At 43.4% G+C, this 18,787-nt stretch overlaps 1 protein-coding gene across 47 annotated transcripts in view; it reads left to right on the top strand.

Moving 5' to 3' along the window:
• Positions 1-18,787, top strand: part of LOC130173281 (protocadherin gamma-C5-like) — a 281,937-nt gene that overhangs the window by 246,645 nt on the left and 16,505 nt on the right. For 2 of the 47 annotated variants that reach the window (XM_056382381.1, XM_056382372.1), the window contains exon 1: positions 15,467-18,116. The exons of 41 other annotated variants lie outside the window; for them this stretch is intronic. In XM_056382381.1, coding sequence (XP_056238356.1) covers positions 15,639-18,116 — 2,478 coding nt within the window. In that variant the 5' untranslated portion in view covers positions 15,467-15,638. Of the gene's footprint in view, positions 1-376; positions 3,025-3,784; positions 6,407-7,449; positions 10,076-12,321; positions 14,638-15,466; positions 18,117-18,787 lie in introns of those variants that run through there. 4 more of the 47 variants (XM_056382374.1, XM_056382375.1, XM_056382371.1 and 1 more) reach the window with 4 other exon arrangements.

The following is an 18,787-nucleotide window of genomic DNA, read 5'->3' as shown; positions in this document are numbered from 1 at the left end:
TAAGGGTCATTTCGTTTTTCATATAGGTGTGGATTTCATATTGACACATCTTGCAAAATCGGCATGAATGTAATCATGCAAATCGCGCAATGAATGACTTTCCAATAACTGTTAGAATACCAAAAAGCAGGAAAAGAGAGGAAAAAAAGCATCGCATGTTTAATGAGCGCCTTCGATTTCATTTAATTACTATTATAAGAAGCGCCTCATTGTGCCATTTCACACATTCTTGACTTGCACTGCTGGGTCTGTGACACATTTCTGTATCGAGCTTATTGGATGTAGGTTAGATGCTGTGCACCAATAGCATTAGGAGTTGTACAAAGAGATCTACTCCCTCCCCCATCCATCCTCACCATTGTAGCCAGTGTAATGCTCCAACCCGAGATGAGAGGAGGACGCGCTTAAACACTCAGATTAAAAAATATGTCTTTAATTTACAGCTCAGGATGCATAAGTATTGGTATCTTTGGAGTACAACAAGATTATCGTTGATGGATTTTCACATTCACCTCTTTGTTCTAAACGATATGTCGATGGGAAATAACGTCCTATTGTAACGGACCGGTGATGACAAAGAGAATGGGATACCGAGACTGGAGATGGCAGGCGCTTTGGTGGCATCATTTCTTTCTCTTGTGGACTACAATAGACGGACAGACTCGTTACAGCATCCCAGAGGAACTGGAGCGGGGCTCTGTCGTAGGAAACATAGCCAAAGATCTGGGTTTGGGACTTTCAGATATTTTTGACCGTAAACTGCGAGTCGCCTCTGAGGCTGGTGAGCAGTATTTCAGTGTGGATGCGGGGAAGGGCGAGCTGGTGGTGAATGACAGAATAGACAGAGAGGCTTTATGTGGACAAAGCGCCAGCTGTGTTCTACCTCTGCAGGTTGTAATAGAAAATCCGTTACAGTTGCACCGGATAGAAGTGGAAATAAGAGACGTAAATGACAACGCTCCTAGTTTTCTCAAAAGCGATCATGTAATAGAAATTGCTGAATCCACCGTTGTAGGCGTGCGTTTTCCCTTAGAGAGTGCAGAGGATCCAGATGTTGGGAGTAACGGATTAAAGTCGTACACTCTAAGCAAAGACGATTGCTTTATTTTAAAAGTAAAAGAAATTGAAAATGGTAGAAAAATACCCGAATTAGTGTTAAATAAATCATTAGACCGAGAGAAAAAAGCGATTCATAATTTATTTCTTACTGCTATGGACGGAGGAAACCCGGTCAAGTCAGGAACTTCAAAAATAACTATAACTGTACTTGATATTAATGATAATGTGCCATTATTCGAAAATGCTTTTTATAAAATTGCTGTTCAAGAAAACACTGCAAACGGTTCATTTTTAATATCAACAAAAGCAACAGACATAGATGAGGGTCCAAATGGAGAAATTGAGTACTCGCTTGGCATACACACACCACCATCGGTGCTGTCATTGTTTCATATTGATGCTGTAACTGGAGATATATATTTGAAGCAACAGTTAGACCACGAAGATCAAACTTCATATCGAATAGACGTCAGTGCTAGAGACAAAGGCTTGCCTAAAATGGAAGGTCACTGCAGTGTGCAGGTGGATGTCTTAGACGTTAATGATAATGCTCCAGAAATTGTGCTGACTTCAAAACCCACTTCTGTGCCCGAAGACTCTCGAGGTGGGACAGTAGTAGCTTTGCTCAGTGTCCGAGACCTTGATTCAGGAGATAACGGTAAAGTGGTGTTAAAGCTTCCGAAGGGGTCTCCCTTTACTCTTAAACCATCATTTTCTAATAATTACGCACTGGTTACTAGTGGTCCTTTAGACAGAGAGAGCTCCTCACACTATGATATTGAAATAACAGCCACTGATTCAGGCTCTCCTCCTCTGTCCAGTAAGAAAACTATACCAGTCAGCATCACCGATGTGAATGATAACCCTCCTGTATTCACTCAGCCCTCCTATAATGTATATTTAAAAGAGAATGGGGTACCAGGATCTATACTGTACTCAGTATCAGCCTCTGACCTGGATTTTGGTGAAAATGCTAAAATCTCTTACTCTATACTGGACTCTAAAGTGCAGGACGTTTCTGCCTCGTCGTATGTTTACATTAACTCAGATAACGGCAGCATCTACAGCATGCACTCGTTTGACTATGAGAAACTGAAGGTGTTTCAGATTCAGGTTCAGGCAAAAGATCAGGGCTCTCCGTCTCTCAGCAGCAACGCCACTGTCCATGTTTTTATCCTGGACCAGAACGACAACGCCCCCGCTGTTATTTACCCCTCCTCCGCTGCCCTGGGCTCCCTCTCTCATCAGAGGATGCCCCGCTCCGCTAAAGCGGGTCACCTGGTTACTAAGGTGACGGCCGTGGACGCTGACTCGGGCCATAACGCCTGGATCTCCTACAAACTGGCGGAGGCCACAGACGCCTCTCTGTTCACTGTCAATCTGTACACAGGGGAGGTGAGGACTAAACGCGCTGTGTCCGAGCACGACGACTCCTCTCAGAGGCTGCTTATAGAGATCAGGGACGACGGGGAACCGGTCCAGTCCTCCACCGTCACGGTGTCCATCATGCTGGAGGACGGTCTCCATGAGCCCATCTTAGACCTCCGACAGAAAGCGGCTGAGCCCAACAAGAAAACTGGGAGAATCACCCTTTATTTGATTCTGTCTCTGGCCTCGGTGTCCGTGCTGTCTCTGTTGACTTTTCTCATCTTAGCGGTTAAATGCATCAGGAGCAGCAGAAGCAGCGGTAGCTGCTGCATGAGACGGACCGACTGTGATGATTACAAGAACCCCAACAGAAACCTGCAGATTCAGCTAAACACTGATGGGCCTATAAAGTACGTGGAAGTCCTGGGAGGAGACATGTTGTCTCAGAGTCAGTCCTTCAGGTCCTGCATGTCTCCAATGTCAGAGTACAGTGATTTCACACTCATTAAGCCCAGCAGCACCACTGACTTTAAGGAGGTGATCAGTGTCCTGGATGCGTCTTTACCTGACAGCACCTGGACCTTTGAGAGCCAGCAGGTGAGCAGATGAAAGGTCATTTTGATGTTCCCAGCATATGTTTATTAATTTTCTATATTTAAAAAAACATATCAAGATATTTAATTGTCATCTGATGATCCCTTTGCCATGGTAAAATATGAAAGCCTGCCTTCTCAACTCTATTTTTATCAGCTTCATATGTATGAAATTAAACAGTGAGCACTCTGGTATCGTTTTTGTCAGGTGCCCATTAAGTGCGCAACGACTAATTTGACTCGGCAACACCTCAATTTCATTGATTCGGAAATTGGCATTTGCTAAAAAAGATTTGGCTAAATAGATGAAAAAGGGGCCGTGTGCTTTTGTATTATGATAGTGGCAAAATTTTACATTTTCATTTTAAATATTAGCAAAATTAGTAATTTCTTGCTTCAAGAACGACTTTAACCTTTCATACATGCCTTGTTAGAAAGGACCGAGGTTTTGATTAGCTCGCTTATATTCTTTTCTGTGAATGGACATTTTGTTTGATTTTATGAAAGTCATAATGTTTCAGCAATACAATTTTAAAACCGAGAAATGAGATATTTCTTACACATATCACACACAGCAGTGCATCTATGTTGACTCTCATGAGCGCAGCTGTGTCTTTAAATGCACTGCTCAGTCCTTTTACTATTGGATGCCAGTGATGGGAGCTGTGCTCCAATCACATACAGAACTGTACAAAGAGATCTACCCCCTCCCCCTCGCAGCTTCAGCACCGTAAACGTTAACAATGCAAAGAGCTAGAGGACGGTGGATGCTGCGTTTATATCTTGGAGATGAAATCGACACCGCTCATTTAAGTTTCAGACATGAACAAAAATGCTTTATATGTGTGTATGGGAGTAGTTAATGCTCTCTTGGAACTGGCTTTTATCTTCGATTTTCTCGATGGGAAATAACATATTTTAACGGAACTGAGATGACAAAGAGAATGGGATACCGAGACTGGAGATGGCAGGCGCTTTGGTGGCATCATTTCTTTCTCTTATGGACTACAATAGACGGACAGACTCGTTACAGCATCCCAGAGGAACTGAAACAGGGCTCTGTGGTAGGAAATCTAGCCAAAGATCTGGGTTTGGGACTTTCAGATATGTTTGATCGTAAACTGCGAGTCGCCTCTGAGGCTGGTGAGCAGTATTTCAGTGTGGATGTGGGGAAGGGCGAGCTGGTAGTGAATGACAGAATAGACAGAGAGGCTTTATGTGGACAAAGCGCCAGCTGTGTGTTGCCTTTGCAGATCGTTCTTGAAAACCCACTAAATTTGCATCGTATTGAGGTAGAAATAAAAGATATAAATGATAATTCACCCAGATTTCACACAAAAGAAATGTCTTTGAAAATTGCCGAATCGGCAGCAGTGGGGGCTCGTTTTGTTTTGGAGAGTGCAGAGGATCCAGATGTTGCAAGTAATTCGTTGAAATCGTACACCTTGACTAAAAACGACTGTTTTACGTTGAAAATGAAGGAGGTTGAGGATGGCAAAACAGTCCCCGAGTTGGTGTTAGAGAAGCCTCTTGATAGAGAGAAGAAAGCAGTTCATCAGCTGCTACTGACCGCATTAGACGGGGGGAACCCAGTCATGTCTGGTACCTCACAGATCACAATCACAGTGCTTGATGTAAATGATAATTTTCCAGTATTTGAAAAAAATATATATAAAGTGTCCTTACAAGAGAATATTGCAAAGGATACTTTTGTTGTCAAAATGGCAGCAACTGATGCTGACGAGGGACCAAATGGAGAAGTTGAATTTTCTTTTGGCTCGCGGACACCGGATTCCGTTTCATCAGTGTTTGAGGTAAATTCTGTAACAGGCGAAATATATTTGAAAGGAGACTTAGATTATGAAAGAGCCACATCTTACAAAATTGAAATAACTGCAAAAGACAAAGGGGTTCCTGAAATGGAGAGTCACTGTCGTCTACAGATAGATGTTGTAGATGTTAATGATAACACTCCAGATATTGTTCTCACTTCTGAACCGCAGCCAGTGCGCGAGGACGCACCAAGTGGCACAGTGGTGGCTCTGCTCAACGCACGTGACGCTGACTCCGGTAATAATAGCAAAGTGACATTGCAACTACCCAAAGGGTCTCCCTTTACTCTAAAACCATCTTTTTCGAATAATTACGCACTAGTTACAAATGGTCCTTTAGACAGAGAGAGCTCCTCACACTATGATATTGAAATAACAGCCACTGATTCAGGCTCTCCTCCTCGGTCCAGTAAGAAAACTGTACCAGTCAGTATCACTGATGTGAATGACAACCCTCCTGTATTCACTCAGCCCTCATATAATGTATATTTAAAAGAGAATGGGTTACCAGGATCTATACTGTACTCGGTATCAGCCTCTGACCTGGATTTTGGTGAAAATGCTAAAATCTCTTACTCTATACTGGACTCTAAAGTGCAGGACGTTTCTGCCTCGTCGTATGTTTACATTAACTCAGATAACGGCAGCATCTACAGCATGCACTCGTTTGACTATGAGAAACTGAAGGTGTTTCGGATTCAGGTTCAGGCAAAGGATCATGGCTCTCCATCTCTCAGCAGCAACGCCACTGTCCATGTTTTTATCCTGGACCAGAACGACAACGCCCCCGCTGTTATTTACCCCTCCTCCGCTGCCCTGGGCTCCCTCTCTCATCAGAGGATGCCCCGCTCCGCTAAAGCGGGTCACCTGGTTACTAAGGTGACGGCCGTGGACGCTGACTCGGGCCATAACGCCTGGATCTCCTACAAACTGGCGGAGGCCACAGACGCCTCTCTGTTCACTGTCAATCTGTACACAGGGGAGGTGAGGACTAAACGCGCTGTGTCCGAGCAGGACGACTCCTCTCAGAGGCTGCTTATAGAGATCAGGGACGACGGGGAACCGGTCCAGTCCTCCACTGTCACGATGTCCATCCTTCTGGAGGACGGTCTCCATGAGCCCATCTTAGACCTCCGACAGAAAGCGGTCGAGCCCAGCAAGAAAACTGGGAGAATCACCCTTTATTTGATTCTGTCTCTGGCCTCGGTGTCCGTGCTGTCTCTGTTGACTTTTCTCATCTTAGCGGTTAAATGCAGCAGGAGCAGCAGAAGCAGCGGTAGCTGCTGCATGAGACGGACCGACTGTGATGATTACAAGAATCCCAACAGAAACCTGCAGATTCAGCTCAACACTGATGGACCTATAAAGTACGTGGAGGTCCTGGGAGGAGACATGTTGTCTCAGAGTCAGTCCTTCAGGTCCTGCATGTCTCCAATGTCAGAGTACAGTGATTTCACTCTGATTAAGCCCAGCAGCACCACTGACTTTAAGGAGGTGATAAGTGTCCTGGATGCGTCTTTACCCGACAGCACCTGGACCTTTGAGAGCCAGCAGGTGAGCAGAAAACAATAGTAGAGCTACTGTGTAATTTCATATCGTTGCATAGACCTACCTTTGTTTCTAACTATATAATATTTAACTGCCCCCTGACGACATGGTGTTTTCGTTGTCCTAAAGGTAAGCTACGAGTCATCAGTCACAAACATTTGTTCTCATCTTTATTTATTTTATTTATTTATTTATTTATTTATTTTATTTATTTATTTTTTTAACCTACGTTCGCCTATAGTGTTTGGCGTTCTGATGATCGTTGCTCTTAGCTATCCTACATGTGCTTTAAACTCATGACATTACTCTGTCATGTTAAATCGACATTTCTTTCAATCATCATTGACGGTTTATAATGCAGACAAGATACTGAGATGGTCATCATGTCTTCATTTTAACCCAATCATCTTCATCATCACATCCTGACCCCTATGGTGGGCTTTCGTTGCTGCGGTATTTTCTGTTCGCAAAGATGATTCCTTCCTTTCAACCCGCCTGATATTTGTTTCTGATGCAAATTTCTACATCGTGTCAAAATTCAGATTTTGTTTTCAGCTCTGTTTGCGTGATGCTATATTGTAGGTGTTTGGGATGCCACTGTTATAATTGTATGAACGATTCTTTGTTTCAGCACCACACAGCTGGACAGTGACACCTTGAATAGGCTAATCTGCTTTCAGTAACTGCGCATCACTTTCACCTTTTTTAGTGATTCAACCACAACAAATAGTTTATTTAATGAAAACATTGAATAACCAGGACACAAACAGTATTTACAGTACTTATATATTTTTAATCCCATTTCAGTTTGTGTGCAGTACCATAAATGGCGACGTATAACAGCTGGCATCCTATCATTTCTCTACACATTGTCAGTGCATTGAGGCAGATTCTTTGAAGGGCGGCTGTGTCTTTAAAAGCACTGCTCACCTCCGTTCTTATTGGATGGTAGAGATGGATATTGTGCACCAGTCAAACGTAGAGCTATACAAAGAGATCTACTCCCTCCCCCATGCAGCCTCAGCACCGTAAACACTTACATTACAACGAGCTGCATGAGACGGAGCGATGCTCTTTTCGGAATTAAAGAGAAAAATATTTATTCACTTTTTGGTATGAAACGATTTTGGATCTTTGTTTTGGATTAGTGCTTTGTTGCAATGGATGGTAGCTATCTTATTTTCGATTACCTCACTGGGAAATAATACTAACGGACCGGGGATGACAAAGAGAATAGGATACCGAGACTGGAGATGGCAGGCGCTTTGGTGGCATCATTTCTTTCTCTTGTGGAATACAATACACGGACAGACTCGTTACAGCATCCCAGAGGAACTAAAACAGGGCTCTGTGGTAGGAAATCTAGCCAAAGATCTGGGTTTGGGATTATCTGAGATTTTTGACCGTAAACTGCGAGTCGCTTCTGAGGCTGGTGAGCAGTATTTCAGTGTGGATGCAGGGAAGGGCGAGCTGGTGGTGAATGACAGAATAGACAGAGAGGCTTTATGTGGACAAAGCACCAGCTGTGTGTTGCCTCTGCAAGTGGTCATTGATAAACCGTTACAATTGTACCGAGTCGAGGTGGAAATACAGGATATTAACGATAATTGTCCAATATTCCCTTCGCAAGAAATAATATTACAAATAGCAGAGTCGACAGCGGCAGGGGCACGTTTTCCAGTAGAGACTGCACAAGATCTTGATGTTGGAGTGAATTCAGTGAGGTCGTATACTTTGAGTAAAGACGACTTTTTCAGTTTAAAGATAAAAGACGTATCTGGTGGGAGGAAAGTCCCAGAGCTAGTCTTGTCTAAATCTCTTGACAGAGAAAAAAAGCCTATACATCAGCTTCAACTAACAGCACTGGATGGGGGAAACCCAGTGAAATCTGGGATCTCCCAGATAACAATAAATGTGCTGGATAATAACGATAATTTTCCTGTATTTGAGAAAAATGTTTACAAAGTCTCTATAAGTGAAAGCAGTGTACAAGGTGCATCTATCATAAATCTTATAGCAAAAGATATTGATGAAGGTGCTAATGGAGAAGTAGAGTATTCATTTGGAACCCACACACCAGATAATGTTCTGTCTGTGTTTGATATTAACTCAGTAACCGGAGAAATACGTCTTACAGGGAAATTAGATTTCGAAACAAACGCAAATTATGAAATTGACGTTTGCGCAAGAGACAGAGGAACTCCGAGAATGGAGGGGCATTGTACTGTCCATATAGAAGTGATAGATGTTAACGATAACGCTCCAAATATATTTCTAACCTCCCAACCAAACTCTGTGCCTGAAGACGCACCAAGTGGTACTGTTATAGCTTTAATCAGTGCCCGAGACCTTGACTCTGGTGACAACGGTAAGGTATCATTACAACTCCCCAAGGGGTCTCCTTTTAACCTGAAACCCTCTTTTTCTGATAATTACGCACTGGTTACCAGTGGTACTTTAGACAGAGAGAGCTCCTCACACTATGATATTGAAATAACAGCCACTGATTCAGGCTCTCCTCCTCTGTCCAGTAAGAAAACGATTAATGTCAGCATCACTGATGTGAATGATAACCCTCCTGTATTCACTCAGCCCTCCTATAATGTATATTTAAAAGAGAATGGGGTACCAGGATCTATACTGTACTCAGTATCAGCCTCTGACCTGGATTTTGGTGAAAATGCTAAAATCTCTTACTCTATACTGGACTCTAAAGTGCAGGACGTTTCTGCCTCGTCGTATGTTTACATTAACTCAGATAACGGCAGCATCTACAGCATGCACTCGTTTGACTATGAGAAACTGAAGGTGTTTCAGATTCAGGTTCAGGCAAAGGATCATGGCTCTCCGTCTCTCAGCAGCAACGCCACTGTCCATGTTTTTATCCTGGACCAGAACGACAACGCCCCCGCTGTTATTTACCCCTCCTCCGCTTCCCTGGGCTCCCTCTCTCATCAGAGGATGCCCCGCTCCGCTAAAGCGGGTCACCTGGTTACTAAGGTGACGGCCGTGGACGCTGACTCGGGCCATAACGCCTGGATCTCCTACAAACTGGCGGAGGCCACAGACGCCTCTCTGTTCACTGTCAATCTGTACACAGGGGAGGTGAGGACTAAACGCGCTGTGTCCGAGCACGACGACTCCTCTCAGAGGCTGCTTATAGAGATCAGGGACGACGGGGAACCGGTCCAGTCCTCCACCGTCACGGTGTCCATCATGCTGGAGGACGGTCTCCATGAGCCCATCTTAGACCTCCGACAGAAAGCGGCCGAGCCCAGCAAGAAAACTGGGAGAATCACCCTTTATTTGATTCTGTCTCTGGCCTCGGTGTCCGTGCTGTCTCTGTTGACTTTTCTCATCTTAGCGGTTAAATGCATCAGGAGCAGCAGAAGCAGCGGTAGCTGCTGCATGAGAAGGACCGACTGTGATGATTACAAGAACCCCAACAGAAACCTGCAGATTCAGCTCAACACTGATGGACCTATAAAGTACGTGGAGGTCCTGGGAGGAGACATGTTGTCTCAGAGTCAGTCCTTCAGGTCCTGCATGTCTCCAATGTCAGAGTACAGTGATTTCACTTTGATTAAGCCCAGCAGCACCACTGACTTTAAGGAGGTGATCAGTGTCCTGGATGCGTCTTTACCCGACAGCACCTGGACCTTTGAGAGCCAGCAGGTGAGCAGAAAACAATAGACCTGCTGTTACATATTTTCAGTAAATATTATCATATACATTTTTCTTTTTAACCTATAGACTGTGGAGAGTAATGTGCAGGAGAGAAATATGAAGGTACAATGTTTTGACTTGGTTGAATTGTGATTTTTGTATTGGCAGCTTCACATGTATTTTTTGATTGTTGGACAAATGACATTTAAAATGATTTATGAGATAGGCCTATGTGTTTCAGCATATGAGATCCTTTCAATATCCTTCAGTATCCCTATTTAAAATCTTGATACAATGAGGCATTTTATGACTGCCACTTGTGTCTTATAATCAGAGTATGAAGTTTTCCATGTTGACTGTTTTTCATTTGTCTTATGCACGGTGGCACAATATCGCTCAATTAACAAATTACTTTTTGTTTTGTTGCTAATTTCACGAAATGTCTACTATGATTTGAGAATATGTTTTTTCCAAGGAGAAATTCTCAGTAACATTTTAAATTAACACATTATATCTGAAAAAGTTCGCAGATATAGAATATTTTCATTTTTAAGTCTGAGTCGCTCCCCTCTTATATAATAAATCTTAGACATTACTCGGCTGAAGAATTGAAAATGTCTTAAAAAATACCCCTTAATAATTTAATCATGAATTATCCTTATTCACTTAACAATAGTCAGGACTCTATGTGGCAGCAAAAGTCAAGCTCTCGGTTCCCACAAGCCTGAGCTCTTGTTTAAGTGTTCTGCGTTCATAGCTATGCTGTCTGGTGAGCAGCTGTGTGCCTATGTGTGTGCCGTGGGGCCCATCAACTTACTGTGCACCGTGTGTGTGTGTGTGGGGATGTTAATCTCTAAACCCTCATTGCAGTTTTGTTGATAAACTCCAGATATTTGAGATATCAGGGGCCTTAGGGTGTGACTTCATTCCCACAGAGGAGATGTACAACACTTTAATACACTGTGCATGATATTAACAGAGTAAAATAATATGTAGGTGCCTGAACTCAAATTTGGGTTCAGTTGTTCTGAAGTTGTCCATCAAACTATTTGTATCCTGTCCTACTCTGAGAGCACAGATCTCTATCAGTGGAGGGGCTGAAGCGCAAGAGACTCCTTTCAAATATGTATATAGCTTCAGTGCATCATACTCTCTCTAACAGATAACTGCTGGGGCCTGTCCCTCTGGCACTGTTGTTCTGCTGCTTCATACAAAGAGGTGCTTTTAAACGCACACAGGATAGAGCCAAGCAGTTAGAAAACATCCTTAAACTTAGGCTTCAAGCTCCTCTTCACCAATCATCCATCCTGCTTAAGTTTCAAGAACTATTCCATAGCAGACCATGATTGTTTTTTTTAATTATGGAAGGGGAAAAGTAAAAAGTATGTTAGAAGGAAATTAACACATCTTTACAGCCATTATTAGTAAAGTACATATTTTTCATGTAACAGTTGCTGATGTATTGCTTGGTAAAACATGTAGCAATGGCAGATTTATTGTTTAATATAGTGCTAAAGTAACAACTATTGTAAATAGGTATAGATAGGTAGCTGGTGAGGAGGGTTTGGCTGTCACTGTGGGATGTCAATCAGGACAAGGGAGTCAGGTATTCATTTCAAGATATTTATTCAGGATCTAGTTATAGTTGTAGCAGGTTTAAGGATTTGCGGTGTGTGTGTGTGTGTGTGTGTGTGTGTGTGTGTGTGTGTGTGTGTGTGTGTGTGTGTGTGAGATAATTCAAGTAAAATTCACACAAATCTGACTCCTCCTTATGTCATTGTCGTTAATACGTATTGCGACGGAGAGGGTGCAGTAGCTTTGTGGGCAGAGTTAGCTCTCTGTGATTGGATAGGAAAGCTTGGTGCTGTGAACCAATAGCATACAGAACTGTACAAAGAGATCTACTCCATCCCCCATTCACTCTCACCACGGTAACCCTCACAGTCTCAGTGCTGGAGAGGAGATACGCTTTTTCGAAGGAGTCCCGAATATATATTTGATTACCAATTATTTGAGGATTTATTTACACTGGAATGTCCATTCTGCTGATGGCTCTGAATGCTGGGTTGTGTTGGTGAAAACCCCGATGGGAAATAACATATTCTAACGGACCGGGGATGACAAAGAGAATGGGATACCGAGACTGGAGATGGCAGGCGCTTTGGTGGCATCATTTCTTTCTCTTATGGACTACAATACACGGACAGACTCGTTACAGCATCCCAGAGGAACTGAAACAGGGCTCTGTGGTAGGAAATCTAGCCAAAGATCTGGGTTTGGGACTATCTGACATGTTTGACCGTAAGCTGCGAGTCGCCTCTGAGGCTGGTGAGCAGTATTTCAGTGTGGATGTGGGAAAAGGCGAGCTGGTGGTGAATGACAGAATAGACAGAGAGGCTTTATGTGGACAAAGCGCCAGCTGTGTGTTGCCTCTGCAAGTAGTAATAGAGAATCCTTTACATCTTTATCGGATTGAGGTAGAAATAAGAGACGTCAATGACAATTCCCCGAGTTTTCTCAGCAAAGAAAGAAATTTGAAAATTGCGGAGCTGACAGCGGTTGGTGCTCGCTACCCTTTGGAGACCGCACAAGACCTCGACGTGGGTAGTAATTCACTAAAATCGTACAGTCTTAGCAAAGATGAATGTTTTAGTTTAAAAATGAAAGAGTTGGCTAATGGAAGAAAAGTACCAGAGCTTGTATTAGAGAAACCGCTAGACAGAGAAAAACAAAACGTCCATCATTTGTTGTTGACAGCATTAGATGGGGGCAATCCTGTCAAAACTGGAACATCAAAGATAATAGTGACTGTCTTAGACAACAACGACAATGTCCCTGTTTTCAAAAAGGCGTTATATAAAATAAGTCTACCTGAAAACAGACAAAGTGGCTTCATGCTCGCAAAGGTAGAAGCAACAGACGCAGACGAGGGTATTAATGGCGAAATTGAATATTCATTTGCTGAGCACACACCCGAGAAATTGCTGTCCATTTTTCAGATCAACTCGGAAACAGGTGAAATTTTCCTCATAGGTCAATTAGATTATGAAAACGTTGCAACACATGAAATAGACATTACCGCAAAAGATAGAGGCATTCCTGAAATGGAAGGTCATTGTCGAGTTCAGGTGGAGGTGATAGACGTGAATGATAATGCTCCAGAAATTGTTCTTACGTCAAAACCGAGTCAAGTACCCGAGGACGCACCAAGTGGCACAGTGGTGGCTCTGCTCACTGCTCGGGACCTTGATTCCGGTGATAATGGAAAAGTGACAGTACATCTACCCAAACATTCTCCTCTAACTCTCAAGCCTTCGTTTTCTAATAACTATGCGCTGGTGACAAGGGGTAGTCTAGACAGAGAAAGTTTCTCTCAGTATAATGTTGAGATCACAGCCACTGATTCAGGCTCTCCTCCTCTGTCCAGTAAGAAAACTATTAATGTCATTATTACTGATGTGAATGACAACCCTCCTGTATTCACTCAGCCCTCCTATAATGTATATTTAAAAGAGAATGGGGTACCAGGATCTATACTGTACTCAGTATCAGCCTCTGACCTGGATTTTGGTGAAAATGCTAAAATCTCTTACTCTATACTGGACTCTAAAATGCAGGACGTTTCTGCCTCGTCGTATGTTTACATTAACTCAGATAACGGCAGCATCTACAGCATGCACTCGTTTGACTATGAGAAACTGAAGGTGTTTCAGATTCCGGTTCAGGCAAAGGATCAGGGCTCTCCGTCTCTCAGCAGCAACGCCACTGTCCATGTTTTTATCCTGGACCAGAACGACAACGCCCCCGCTGTTATTTACCCCTCCTCCGCTGCCCTCGGCTCCCTCTCTCATCAGAGGATGCCCCGCTCCGCTAAAGCGGGTCACCTGGTTACTAAGGTGACGGCCGTGGACGCTGACTCGGGCCATAACGCCTGGATCTCCTACAAACTGGCGGAGGCCACAGACGCCTCTCTATTCACTGTCAATCTGTACACAGGGGAGGTGAGGACTAAACGCGCTGTGTCTGAGCAGGACGACTCTTCTCAGAGGCTGCTTATAGAGATCAGGGACGACGGGGAACCGGTCCAGTCCTCCACCGTCACGGTGTCCATCCTGCTGGAGGACGGTCTCCATGAGCCCATCTTAGACCTCCGACAGAAAGCGGTCGAGCCCAGCAAGAAAACTGGGAGAATCACCCTTTATTTGATTCTGTCTCTGGCCTCGGTGTCCGTGCTGTCTCTGTTGACTTTTCTCATCTTATCGGTTAAATGCATCAGGAGCAGCAGAAGCAGCGGTAGCTGCTGCATGAGAAGGACCGACTGTGATGATTACAAGAATCCCAACAGAAACCTGCAGATTCAGCTCAACACTGATGGACCTATAAAGTACGTGGAGGTCCTGGGAGGAGACATGTTGTCTCAGAGTCAGTCCTTCAGGTCCTGTATGTCTCCAATGTCAGAGTACAGCGATTTCACTCTGATTAAGCCCAGCAGCACCACTGACTTTAAGGAGGTGATCAGTGTCCTGGATGCGTCTTTACCCGACAGCACCTGGACTTTTGAGAGCCAGCAGGTGAGCATAGAGTAAAACACAAAATAACACATAGGCTACATATATTTAACACAATTGCTTAAACTACATTGGCCGCAAAGGAAATAGATCTGTCGCTTTCTTTTTTTTAGAAATCATAATAGCTTTGCAATTCAGTAGATCCTGTAAAATTCTGTTTAATTGTTAGTCGATGTATTTGAAATTAAAATAATACATTTATATCAAATTAAAACTTGTAATTTATCTATTTAACCTCATCAACTTTTGAGGCACAGCCGCTGGTATCATTTGACGTAAATAGTGTGTTGGATGTTGAGCAGCTTTTACAGCTGAGCCTTTCAGCACCACAGGGATGGACAGCGACTCTGACCCCGGGGGCGTATGGAGGGCACGCTAATAGATTATTCTGGATGGCATTTACCCAAGGGCTAAAACTGAAATGCATGAATATTTGACTAATACACTTATTTGTTTTCATTTATTTCATGTTTGGGCTTTTTGACTGAGCTAAATAAACGCGGGTGATGGCATTTATGCACCAGAAATAAAAACCAAGAAAACAAATTTGATGTCTGCGGAATTGAATGTTAACAGTAAATTTTATGATAATAAAACACTAACTAAATCAATTTATCTTTTTTTACATTTCTTTAAGTCACATGTTAAACTGCATCCCCTCGTGGTGTTTAACTTGCTCTTTCCTGACAGTGTAAAATGGTGTATGTGTGTCTTTAACGTTGCTCATCAGTCCCCCTCTCATTGGATGTGAGAGATGGATGCTGTGCACCAATAGTATTCAGAACTGTACAAAGAGATCTACTCCCTCCCCCATGCAGCTTCAGCACCAAAACCACTGTGCTCAGAATGGGGGGAGAGTAGGTAAATGGTTCATATACAACTCGAAGAATCAGGTTATATTTTATATTTATCTTTGACCATGAACAGGCATCTTTTTAATGGAATATGTCACGCTCTTGGAATATGGATTTTGACTTTATGTTCTTTGTTACTGTGGCTTGGAAATGATGTATTTTACTGAATCAGAGATGACAAAGAGAATGGGATACCGAGACTGGAGATGGCTGGCGCTTTGGTGGCATCATTTCTTTCTCTTGTGGACTACAATACACGGACAGACACGTTACAGCATCCCGGAGGAACTAGAACAGGGCTCTGTGGTAGGAAATCTAGCCAAAGATCTGGGTGTGGGACTATCTGAGATTTTTGAACGTAAGCTGCGAGTCGCCTCTGAGGCTAGTAAGCAGTATTTCAGTGTGGATGCGGGGAAGGGCGAGCTGGTGGTGAGTGACAGAATAGACAGAGAGGCTTTATGCGGACAAAGCGCCAGCTGTGTTCTACCTCTGCAAGTGGTTATTGAGGACCCGCTACAGTTACACCGCATTGAGGTTGAAATACGAGATATTAATGACAACTCTCCAAGTTTCCTTTCAAATGAATTGTCTTTGAAATTAGCAGAATCAGCAGCAGTTGGCACCCGCTTTCCTTTGGAGAGCGCAACGGACCCCGACGTTGGAACCAATTCGCTTAAATCATATACTCTTAGTAAAAATGAGTGTTGTTCCCTTAAAATCAAAGAAATAGAGGGCGGGAAGACCGTTCCTGAACTTGTTTTAGAAAAACCTCTAGATCGAGAGAAAAAAGCTGTTCACAAAATATTACTAACAGCATTAGATGGTGGGAATCCAGTAAGATCTGGAACCTCACAAATAACCATAAGTGTGCTTGACATAAATGATAATTTCCCAGTTTTTGAAAAAAACGTTTACAAAGTAACCCTAGGTGAAAAAAGTGTAAAAGGGGCTATTGTTATCAAGCCCAAAGCAACAGATGCGGATGAAGGTTTAAATGGTGAAATTGAATTTTCATTTGGCTCTCGGACGCCAAATGTTGTGTTGTCCATCTTTGATATTAACGCGTTAACAGGTGAAATCAGTCTGAAAGGGGAGTTAGACTATGAAACTGCCAAGTCATATGACATCGATGTAACTGCAAAAGACAAAGGCAGTCCTGAAATGGAGGGCCACTGTCGCGTGCAGGTTGATATTACTGATTTCAATGATAACGCTCCTGAAATTGTCCTCACGTCTCAGCCAAAGCCAGTACGCGAAGATGCGCCAAGTGGCACAGTAGTGGCTTTGATCAGTGCACGAGACCTTGACTCTGCCGATAACGGCAGAGTAATATTAAAATTAGCCAAGGGCTCACCTTTTGATCTCAAACCTTCTTTTTCTAATAATTACGCACTGGTTACTAGTGGTGCTTTAGACAGAGAGAGCTCCTCACACTATGATATTGAGATAACTGCCACTGATTCAGGCTCTCCTCCTCTGTCCAGTAAGAAAACTATACCAGTCAGCATCACTGATGTGAATGATAACCCTCCTGTATTCACTCAGCCCTCCTATAATGTATATTTAAAAGAGAATGGGGTACCAGGATCTATACTGTACTCAGTATCAGCCTCTGACCTGGATTTTGGTGAAAATGCTAAAATCTCTTACTCTATACTGGACTCTAAAGTGCAGGACGTTTCTGCCTCGTCGTATGTTTACATTAACTCAGATAACGGCAGCATCTACAGCATGCACTCGTTTGACTATGAGAAACTGAAGGTGTTTCAGATTCAGGTTCAGGCAAAGGATCAGGGCTCTCCGTCTCTCAGCAGCAACGCCACTGTCCATGTTTTTATCCTGGACCAGAACGACAACGCCCCCGCTGTTATTTACCCCTCCTCCGCTCCCCTGGGCTCCCTCTCTCATCAGAGGATGCCCCGCTCCGCTAAAGCGGGTCACCTGGTTACTAAGGTGACGGCCGTGGACGCTGACTCGGGCCATAACGCCTGGATCTCCTACAAACTGGCGGAGGCCACAGACGCCTCTCTGTTCACTGTCAATCTGTACACAGGGGAGGTGAGGACTAAACGCGCTGTGTCCGAGCAGGACGACTCCTCTCAGAGGCTGCTTATAGAGATCAGGGACGACGGGGAACCGGTCCAGTCCTCCACCGTCTCGGTGTCCATCATGCTGGAGGACGGTCTCCATGAGCCCATCTTAGACCTCCGACAGAAAGCGGCCGAGCCCAACAAGAAAACTGGGAGAATCACCCTTTATTTGATTCTGTCTCTGGCCTCGGTGTCCGTGCTGTCTCTGTTGACTTTTCTCATCTTAGCGGTTAAATGCATCAGGAGCAGCAGAAGCAGCGGTAGCTGCTGCATGAGACGGACCGACTGTGATGATTACAAGAACCCCAACAGAAACCTGCAGATTCAGCTAAACACTGATGGACCTATAAAGTACGTGGAGGTCCTGGGAGGAGACATGTTGTCTCAGAGTCAGTCCTTCAGGTCCTGCATGTCTCCAATGTCAGAGTACAGTGATTTCACACTCATTAAGCCCAGCAGCACCACTGACTTTAAGGAGGTGATCAGTGTCCTGGATGCGTCTTTACCCGACAGCACCTGGACCTTTGAGAGCCAGCAGGTGAGCAGAAAATCAAAAGGCAATGAATGAAATTGTTTCTGTAAAACTGTGCAAAGCAGAATTCCCCCAATTTAGTTTTCCTTTATCCTCATTTTTCGTTGGTGTTTGTATTGTTCTTATATCCATTGGGCGATTTCATTTTTGCAATTCTTTGCTTGATTATGGGTAAACACAGAAGAAGTATGTAGGCTACTGCTTCTCTAAAACGCAAAGCAAATGGCACAAACTCTCTGCCAAACTTTATATGGCTAGCCTACGTTCAGCACCAGTGTTTGTAGTTTGTTGCTCATGAGCTACGTAGCAGAGAACGTTTTATTTTTTACACTGTACAAATAGGCCTACGCGATACTTCCAGCCCCCATGTTTTGGTAATTATGACGTTAATCACGATATATTTGAACCATTTCAACAAATCCGACAGTTTAAATGAAATTTAATGTCACAATAGCTTTAATAAAAGTAAAACTTTGGTTATCGCAACAGTTATAATAGGATAATATGATATTGTTATTTTGATGGATGATTGTATACCTTAGTTAAAACATAATGATTATCAATTTTTTGCATTTCTTAATGTTAGAGTAAAAATTATCATCTTCAGTTTAAATGTTCAGGTCAAAGGAGATTAGGGTTTAGTCATTATTTATTGTTCAACCTTCTTTCATTTAATT

This window comes from Seriola aureovittata, chromosome 8 (genome assembly GCF_021018895.1).
Source record: "Seriola aureovittata isolate HTS-2021-v1 ecotype China chromosome 8, ASM2101889v1, whole genome shotgun sequence".
Lineage (NCBI taxonomy): Eukaryota > Metazoa > Chordata > Actinopteri > Carangiformes > Carangidae > Seriola > Seriola aureovittata.
The sequence above is the reverse complement of the archived record's forward strand: the minus strand, read 5'-3'. Positions and strand labels throughout refer to the sequence as shown.